Below are 10547 nucleotides of genomic sequence, written 5' to 3' on the forward strand. Positions count from 1 at the left end.
GTTTCGTTTACTGAGAAAACGTCGCTAGAACTTAATAATAGATTTACTTTGAGAGACACACGTGGCTGATACTAGTGACCTATTGACCTGAAAAATCTCATCACATCAAAAAAGAATTCCGACCTACTTTTCCTTTCATATAAAATATAAAAAAATACAGACAATGCAATAAAGATAAACAGCAATCAGATCAAGGTAAAGGGTGACGTTAATACATGACAAAAAACACGTTAAACTCGTAATTTCATCGCTACGAGTTTGGTTTTACTTTCCAATAAACCTTGAACTTTTCTACTGTAAAAAATATACAAAACATGATGTTTTCAATTATTTTATTCGGATTTTATACTAGGTTAATTAAGGAGGTTGGTGCACTCAAAATTTCTAAAAAGTACATTTTCAAATTTTTCAATTTTAACATACTATAACATTTTCTGCGTCCGACTGCGTTCGAGTTTCTGTTCTACCTCTCAATAGACTTATTTTTCAAATATTTTAATATTAACCGCGGCAGGCATTATACATGACAATGCTTTCTATTAAAATGACGTTTTCTGAAAAATTACTTTTTTTTAGATAAGGAAAAAGTAGTATTTTTGAAATACTATTCGTTAAAATATCTTGAAATTTTTGTGTTTTTCAACACTAAATTGTCATACACTTTACGAGAGAATTTTTTATTAAAATAATTCAAAAATACTTTACGGCCCAAAGTCGGGGTAATTTTTGAAAAAACTACATGTTTTTGAAGTTGAAATTCGAGAAAAATATAACCAACAATATTAAAATCCTAAATACTCTCTTTAAGTGTATAAGAATGTCCATAAAAAAAAATTAAGAGTTGAAAATTTTAAATTTTCGTTAAAGGAAGGAGATTTTTCCTATAAGAAAGCATGAAGAGTCAAAATCATGGACCATCCCCCCTAATAAATTTTAATTTAATAAGCTTGATTGAAAATCTGTTACAATAATAGTCAGAAAATAACCAATATGAACGCAAAATCCACAAATATAACTAAAGCATTTTATTCTTTTTTAATTTCGAAATTTTATACATCAAAGTAGTGATTCGACGTTTGCAATCATCGGTAAACCTAGAAAATAAAATTACATTCAAATAAATAAAATTTAGATTTATTACTTATAGAAGTTGTCATTTATGTATTTATGATACACATACATGATGAGGAAGATTTATAATACGGGAACCTACCTGTCTCGGTTATTTGATTCTTCAATAATGTCAATAGGTTTCTCGTGCATCTCTAATGTTACTACGCCACCGTACACATGCGTCATAGACGTATTTACAAGTGGAATGAGCCTCTTCGTCCGGACTTTCACTTTCTTTACAAAGAAAATAAATTTTGATTAATGTCTGGAAAGAATTATGCGATAACTAAGTTCTATTGTATGTATTAGATATGTTCGTACATTACATCTATATACATATCAGATGTAAGTTCAAAAGAGCAATAAAGAACTTTAATTTCGTTGCTTTAATTATTAGGTTCTCTCGTAACTCGATATCGTTAAAAATTCGTCTTTCTATTTACAGAATTATTCTAGCATTAGCGTTAGAGGAAGGTAACACTAACAATACTGTACTCGGAACCCTTTTCTACCATGAACAGTTATTTAGATATATTTTTTTAACAATGGACCCTTGGGCTGCCTAGACCGAATGACCATTATTCCATGGAAGCCACCCAAACCTCTATTTTGACAGGTATATCTTTTGGAGGTTCAGTTAGATCAGTTTCCCAAACGTTCCGTCGTCCCCTTCTTCAAAACATTTATCTTCTCATCGTTCCCCATTTCAAGCCAAACTATAGGATCCTATACTAAACTAAAAGTTTCTACTGCCCCCCGTGAACCATTCCATCGCCCCGGGGGGCGATGTTGCCCACTTTGGGAAACACTGAGTTAGATCATTAAAAGATTAGCTTCTACCTAGTTTTGGGTTCAACTTTAGAATAGAACTTCGACCTAATTAACCTATCTGAGTGGATAAAATGGTGGGAAATTAACATTATAGACGTTATTATTATCCAAAACTAATTTTAATGAATAATAAAATTAGTTTTGGGCCATACACATGGTGTACCACTTAATACGATTGTGCTTTTCAACCTATAAATCAGGGCATAATATTCAAAATCTGAATCTTTTTCTCGTCATTAAGAATATGAATAGTATCGGAAAGTTCAGATTATGTGTAATAAGTTAATGAAAGTATATTTCATTGATAGATAAGAATGATAAGCAGAATATGGGAAAGAGTTTCATAACGGATGATCATGAACTGTTTCCGTAAATTCAGCATTGAACATGGTCAAAAAATTCTACAGTGATGCTCATTCAGTGCTAATGTAGCAGCTAAGATCAATTATAATTATAAAATTTAGGGAACAGTTTTGTTACTGATGATAAAATTTTAATAATTGATAATTATTATCCTATGTGCATGTTGATGATTAAGTTGCAAATTGTAGTCATTTTGCAGATTCAGGATAGATTAATTGGATAATTCGAAGTTTTTCTTGTGACTTCGGTCTTAGCAAAGTTCGACTGCATATGAGTACATAATCTGTTAGTACAATATATAAAAAAATATAGACGTCAGCGAACGAATTACCAAATGTGTTTGCTGCAAGAACGTCTTGAGGTAACTTCAAACCCTTCAAAATGTTGGTGAAAGCGTAGTCTATATTTTAAAAAGAAAAAACAATTTTGTACATAGAAACGAATAGCAGTGTATTTTATAGATAATGTGTGTGAGAACTTCATGAAGTTCTAGAATGTTGCTCGTTTTTAAGTGAAAAATCTTCGTTTTTGTCAATTCGAGAATTATGATTCTCACCCGTTTCTCCCAAAGACCTTTTTCCGAAAATACTTCCTTGTAATTTTCCTTTGGTCAGTTTGTCACTATCTACGACGTAACACGTCAAGGATATTATAATGGCCACTACAACCACCTTCATGAGTCTCTGTTCCATCATGATCTGCAAAAAAAAGGTAGCTTTAACCTCTTAATTATAGGATAACGATAGATACCATTTAATTAATTCTTATACAGAAGATCTGATGAGAAAAGCAATCCTTCTTAAACATCCTCGATATATGATACATAAAAGTAACATGTTCATGAACGGAGAAAAGATATTAATTAAAGACATCATCTGTTTCAGTAACGATTATGAAATATGCAAATAATTAAAATGCAAATTCACAGCGTCAGAAAGAAATCTATTGAAAAAAGGAAAGAAACCTTCCTCCAGCTTTTAAATAATATCTTTCTACCTCGGTAGAAAAAAAAATATGTGATTAATAATATATTTTTCCCAAAATTAAACCAAAATCGAGTTTTAACTGATAACTTAATTAGATCAGATAATTAGACAGTTGAACCGAAACGGAGTTCCGGATTTGAAAGAGATATAAACCACTAAGAAAATAAATTAATTACAAATACATAATCAGGGTTTGAATAATTAAAAAATGCAAGCATATCGCTCAAGTTCAGGTTTAATCAATAATGGAAATATTCAAATCATAATTACAGACTTGTAAATCGTTTCTCGGAAGAAACGTGGTTTTCAAGTGAATAATTAATGTTATTGGGAAATTTGTTTTGCTGCAAACTCCTGTATATTGTAAAGAAAACAATCATTAGGATTAGAAAACAAGTTTTCTTATTAAAAAAAAATTATGTTGATAGCAAAATTATTTTTGAGCTACTTCAAACAGGCTTTTTTTCTTCCATTTGGCATATAATATATCACGCCATCGTCCCATAATTTGCCATTTTCTTTACTTTCCTTTTATGTCAAGAACAATAAATTTTCTGAATTAATGAATAAAACAAATGAAATTTAATAAATAAACAAATCTATGGTCTTCTTTCAGAGTTAAACGCCATGGGTATGAGCTCTAGTTGAATTTATACATCCATAGTTATTTAACGTGAGATTAATGTAGTAAAATATAATAATGTGGTTAATATGTATTAAAATCCAGTACCGAAAACTGGGGTTGCTTGTGCCCGGGGGGGGGGGTGAATCCCAAGACAAAAACAATTTTCAAACCACTCCTGGGTCTGCTGTTATGCAAATATAGACATGATTCCACATTTCTTCAATAGGTAACATCACTAGCTAGTGTCTAAGGCGCTAAACTACGTTCCCGTTCTTCCCGCCTTTTCTTAGCTCAAGTTATGCTGCTTTGTGATAAAAACTCGGATTTTTGTGACCAGATAATGTTCACCTTCACTTTTTTACACTCTGCAGTCACACTCAAGGTAAAGAGAAATTTACGTTTCATGAATAATTCTTGAGAAAATAACAATAGTTTTAACTAGATACAGAACCACTTAACGTAGTAAAATTTGTAATAAATGAACAGTTGGCAGATAAACTAAAAATGGGGTTCCTTGGATCCAATCAGCTAGCTACATGTTTAGCTACATCACAGAATTTATGATGTATTTTCTGATTTAATATGAAATTACATAAACATTCTTAGAACCAAAATGTCTCTAGAGGTTTTGTTTATAGATCCTAGGTCCTACTTTACCCCATTACCCATATTTTATGAGAAATGTAGCTTGGGTCCAAGTAACCCAACCCCTGGGGTTACTTGAACCCAAATTTCAATAATTTATTACATAATACATTAAATACTATATATAATTATTATATAATATACATCCATATTATATATAATACATAAAATTAAGATTTTGGTTTGAAAAAACCTAGAATCTTGGAAAAATAGAATCTCACAAAAGTAGTAAAAATTAGGTTGTCTGCATTATAGATGTATTTAAGGCTATCCTCTCGTAAGAAATTAACTTTTTGGGTCTGAGTAACCCCAGTTCAACGGTACGTATGTCAAATTTTACTATAGCGTAACAAAAAATTTCTCGATGATTGCTTAATTTATTTTATGCACGAAAATATTCATAGTTTGAGATACAAAATACCAATTTAATTTATAAGAGATGAATGGATAAAATAATAAACCAATGAACTATACCGATAGATCATGAAAGATCTTTAAAAAACGGATTTTTATCTATGAAAAAAAAATACGGATTCCCGTTAGATCATTAAATCTTCGTGATTAGCTAGCACTAACAAACGGCTACAAGGTGGTAGACCAGGGTTGGGTGCATTAAATTTAAACAAAATCTGGTGCTCTGTCTACAACAGCGACTGACATACATGTACATCCAACACACAGTCATAACAGTTATAACTTCAGAGAATAAAACAAGAAGTGATCAATAAAATAAGCATTGCATTGTTATTCAACTGCACAACAGCATACGTGATAATGATGGTGATGTTGTTAGAGACGAAATTTTTTTTTTAATTTATTGCAACCTTGAGACGATTGAAAAACCGGAAAATAGTGTTTTACGATTATAACATAGAACGTGAAAACCTGCATATTTTCATGTTCTATGGAGAGAGTTCTTGGGTTCACGTTCTTGGGAGTTTGACGACCTCCCTCTCGAAAATTTTGGAAATTATCATCAAAAGGCAGTTTGTGAAGTGGATAGACGAGAATAATGTATTGTCGAAAAATCAGCATGGGTTCAGGAAGGGGAAGTCATGTTGTACTAACCTCCTTTGCTTCTATGATCACGTGACTAAGGCTTTGGGTAAGAGCAAAAATGTAGGTGTTGTTTACCTTGATTTCCAGAAGGTATTCGATCGGGCCCAACATGGTAAACGCTTGAAGCGTTTACATGACATTGGGATTGGGGGCAACTTGCTGAATTGGATAGAATCGTGGTTAAGAGATAGGTCTCAACGAGTTATGGTGAACTGGGAATTCTATGGTTGGACAGGAGTCACAAGTGGAGTTCCTCAAGGAAGTGTCCTTGGCCCCATACTTTTTTCACTTTTTGTGGATAAACTCGATCAGGGTATCGATGGGATTGTTAGCAAATTCGCAGATGACGTGAAGCTAATGGGGGTAATCGGGAAGAAAAGCGATAGGGAGTTGTTCCAGACTAACTTGAACAGGATTGCTGCATGCAATCTTAAAGCATGGATCACCAAGGAAAATTATCAGTGACCGAGATCAATTATTTTTGTCGAATGTAGTAAACAGGAAATAAACGAGCTGTGCAAGACTTCTCATCTACTAACTACGGCATATCATCCTCAAACAGATGGCCTAACGGAAAGGTCCAACAAAACTCTTGTTTCTGAAATGTTCCAAAAGCCGTATATAACCAACATAATCTATAGTAGAAGGCCTCCACGCAAAGCTCGTGACGTCACTGAAGTATGCCATTTCACCTGTAGCCATTGGATCTAGTAGGTCGACGCATGCGATATCTTTACCTTTTTTTTGCAGTACATCCAATGACTCTAGGTGTGGATATAACTGACCACTGAACGATTCCTAGTGCACCGAATTGTTCCCTCTCGTAACGATCACCTTTACGAGTGTTTGAAGAAGAAATCGAATTGAAATTCATAAGTATTTTGTTGTTAAGCCTCGATTAATTCAACAAAATACGTGAAAATATAGCGATATCCATTTGCACGATAAATTCCTCTATGCCGATATTTTTCAAGAGATTTTTTGCAAGCACTATATAATGGTAGTTTCTATATTCCGCTCAAAACTGTATTGAACTCAATGTTAACTTCGTCGCTTGTTTTCATTCTTACGATGGCGTCTAATAACATCGGTATTTTGCACCAACTGATTACCGAAAGGTGTTGATGTTGCTACTTTTTGTACAATACACAAAAGTACGATGAAGTAAACAATGCTACAGGGACCATGCATCTAACTGAATTTTATTAATCATCTGATCAATTACAATTTTTCGCAACAGTTGAACAATGCTGATTCACAGCAACAAAAATCTTTGTATCAAGGTTACACGCAGGGCTCGATTTCCACATGGACAACATGGGTATTTGTTACATGTTTTCGGGGGGCCACGAAATTCATAATAGTATACATTTTGTGTGCTCAAATTTTTATAAATTTTATTGGGTAAAATATTTTGGAAAATCAAAGAATTTTCCAACTAAATTAAGACTCCAAATTAAATCACATCCTACTATTTCCAACGTGCCTGTTATTAGCAAACCCTATTAAATATTCATTTTAATTCTAGTAAAATGCTCCTATTGCAATATTACCTTTGCGACAAAAATGTTTCAATGTGTCAGAATGAATTCGTTTTGTTCGATTCCTCAATTTCACATCTTTTCGACCGTAAAATTATTTATGAAACGATGACAGAAAGTTTGCATGTTTGATCAACATCATATCCTCAGATCTTCATGAAGATTCCGTATATTTGCAATGCAAAATGATCTGATCTTGCAAACACTTCTTCAGATGAACTAAAACAATTTTTATCCTTGGTTCAGGTTGGTGACACAATGGCACAAATGTTGAATAGCGCTAGAGGTTTAGAACACACGATTCCAAATGTTAAGACAGCCTATAATATCATCATTGTCAGCACTACCAGTATCAAACTGTTTAGTGAAAGTATATTTTTCTTACTGAAAAGGATAAAATCATAAATCCACTCGTTTTTTACAAGAAAACTGTCATTAAAAGCTTAAAAAGCTTTATAGTGTATTGAAGCTGAGATAACTCAAAAATCAGATGATTTGACGACATTATCAATGATTATGCTCATATGTGGGAGTGGGAAAAAAACCATTTATTGTAAGATATTTCATGGATAATTTTACATATTGCATTTCTCGTTTAAAATAGCGCATATCCTTTTCTGATGTGTTTACAAACAATATATACTGACTAAAAAACCTCTTCAACCGCCATCGAGGAAATGTGGGACAATACAGCGGAACCTCCTCTAACGAACACTCCTCGTTAACGGACATTTTTGTGATGCTGTAGAATAGGATTTTAATGTATTTCACTTCCCGTTAGCGGACAATAAAATCAGGCAAACTTTAATTTAATAATTTTTAGTCATAAAGCGAAAAATTATCATATTTAACTAAGATTGTGTCCCAAGCTACGTATATATAAATTTTCCCATATGTATCAGACTTTCAAACTTTATTTGGGACTTATGTATAATCGCCAGAAAAAGTGCTAAATGTAGTGAATTTTAACCAAACTTATTTTTATAACTTTAATCACAATTTTTTTTACCGAGATGATTGGTGATTATGCATATAACCACCGGTGTACCACTTTTACAGCAATTAAAATATATAGGAATCAAATGCGACCGAATCATCGTACAAACAAGGTTCCACTGTATATCGTACCTCCCCAGTAGCGGACAAAATTTTTGGTGTCATGGATGACCGTTATCGAGAGGTTCTCTCTCGTGTGACTCTTTTCCCCCAGGGCCGCATAAAATCAAAGTTGGGCCCTGCTTTCAATGTATATTATTCCAGAACGGATCATGCGTTTTTCGAACTGATTACTCAGATACAAAACGCATCCTAATTATTTTTAATGATCATCAAGCGAGGATCATTCTGGAAGTAATTCAGTAAAGCATTAAAAAATAAATAAATAAATGAAATGAATACAAAAAGAAGACAACAAAAAAATATTTCAGCAATGACAAATCTTACATCGGAAATGACAGTAAAAATATGTTTTTCTTTAATTTGCATATTTGTGATCTGTTTTTAAAAAATAAAAATGAGAGATGATTGCAAAAAAATAAGAAGAAAAAAAATGTGGAAAAAGAACGCAGAGAAAAGAGGCAAGTTTCTGGCAGTATTTTTTCCCTTGGATTGTTTCATAGATGATGCGCTCAAGAATTTGTTACAAAATAATGGTGAATTTTTTCATTTTTTTTTTCTTTAACCCGTTTATAATGAAACGATGGGTTTTTATGACTACGTTAGAGTTGAATTTCCATCTTGGCATGGATTCCTTTTTTTTTGTATCCTTCAAAAATGCTGATTTCATCTGGAAGCAGAATTTAATTAAATGTCAAAAAACATTTTTCCTGGTCATTTATCATGCAGCAAGATTAAAAAAAAAAAAGAACTTTGCATTTTTTGCGTTTTTTTTTACTTCGGTTTCATGTAATCCGACGGACTACTAGACAAGATTTTTTCTGTGAAACGAATCAGTATGTGTTAGATATTCTATATAACACATAGAAATTCATTTACGTGGAAATTCCTTGTAGGTCTCAGTGTTTAAGTTACGGTAAATGTGATGAATCGGTTATTATGCATACTTGCCAATCGTCTTGGTAAGTTTGATGAATCGGCTATTATGCATACTTGCCAATCGTCTTGGTAAGTTTGATGAATCGGTTATTATGCATACTTGCCAATCGTCTTGGTAAGTTTGATGAATCGGTTATTATGCATACTTGCCAATCGTCTTGGTAAGTTTGATGAATCGGTTATTATGCATACTTGCCAATCGTCTTGGTAAGTTTGATAAATTTATCACTTTTACCGGCGAATATGCATAATAATCAAGTGTCGTTGGTAAACTTGATGAATACTTGACATTTATCGCCCTTTATCTGTGATTATTCATAACACTCTAGAATAATTAGTTAATTTGATAAATTTAAAAAAAAAATTGAAGTGAGTCTACTATGTGTGATGAATATAGTCAGACCCCAATATAATGATAACAAATTCTGCTATCGTACCCTGATATAATGATACAATACGTGTATGAATTATCATATCTAGCGTATGATGTAGTACGCTTTATAATGTTTACCAATGACGCGACGCTTGGGTACTATGCATAATCACTGGTAAAAGTGCTAAATGTTTAGTGCTTATTAAATTTACCAACGACTCTTGGGTATTATGAATAATCGCCGTAGAAGTGATTGTTTCAGGAAATTTCGTCAAATTTACCAACGACACTTGGGTACTTTGCATAATTGCAGGTAAAAGTGATAAATTTAGGGAAATTTATCGAACTTATCAAAATGCTCGGTGATTATGTGTAATAAACGGATTTATTAAATTTACCGTAACATTTATATGTAATGTCGAAGAATTTCGGGAATTCTCAATCCAGTACAGTTTTCAGGAGCGTATTATATAAGTTTATCATTTTATATATTATTGAATGGTTAGAATATCCTATATGCTATACGGTTTCCGCGATACCCTGGGTAGAACAAACATATATGAAATGTGTTACAATTAAATGAAAGCATTGCCAGCTTACCTTCTCGAGATGAAAATTTATGAAAACCGTCTGTCACACACTTCAAGACACACACAAACTAGCGAGAGAAACAACCGATCTCTTTTATATGAGATTCACACCGCCTTGTTGAATGTCATTTCCTACAGCGCATTCCATCATCAACACCCTGGTCGGGCATATAATTATTGGACTTTCATTCCGAAGCCCCCGCAAACCATTCTCTTCTATGGCACGCAAAACCCTATACCATCTTTGATTGAAGATGGAGGGAACCGTCTGTGGACCATCTTGACCTAACGCTACAGAACCGAGTTTTCTCTAATTAACTAGGAATAAAGAGTTTTTTATTGGGTTAGCGCATCCTTAATGAAATC

At 32.9% G+C, this 10547-nt stretch overlaps 1 protein-coding gene across 1 annotated transcript; it reads right to left on the reverse strand.

The window, feature by feature from the left end:
• Window positions 1–1010: 1010 nt before the first annotated feature.
• LOC149084818 (uncharacterized) lies at window positions 1011–10238 on the reverse strand. Its single transcript, XM_089233853.1, has 5 exons — window positions 10192–10238; window positions 2864–3005; window positions 2639–2707; window positions 1214–1347; window positions 1011–1094 (listed from the first exon to the last, which is right to left on the reverse strand). The coding sequence occupies exons 2-4, from the start codon at window positions 3000–3002 to the stop codon at window positions 1244–1246; spliced, it is 312 nt and encodes a 103-aa protein (XP_089089979.1). The 5' UTR covers window positions 3003–3005; window positions 10192–10238; the 3' UTR covers window positions 1011–1094; window positions 1214–1243.
• Between the last annotated feature and the right edge of the window lie 309 nt (window positions 10239–10547).

This window comes from Pholcus phalangioides, unplaced genomic scaffold, assembly GCF_987345545.1.
Source record: "Pholcus phalangioides strain wild (caught in Gottingen) unplaced genomic scaffold, Ppha-v1.0 ptg000007l_1, whole genome shotgun sequence".
Lineage (NCBI taxonomy): Eukaryota > Metazoa > Arthropoda > Arachnida > Araneae > Pholcidae > Pholcus > Pholcus phalangioides.

Bases quoted from the DNA above. Each gene is read 5' to 3' on its own strand.
- LOC149084818 (XM_089233853.1), bottom strand. From the start codon at position 3,002: ATGATGGAACAGAGACTCATGAAGGTGGTTGTAGTGGCCATTATAATA. The intron at 2,708-2,863 runs GTGAGAATCATA...TTTAAAATATAG, and splicing joins AAGGTCTTTGGGAGAAACGG to ACTACGCTTTCACCAACATT. The intron at 1,348-2,638 runs GTAATTCGTTCG...TTCTTTGTAAAG, and splicing joins TCTTGCAGCAAACACATTTG to AAAGTGAAAGTCCGGACGAA.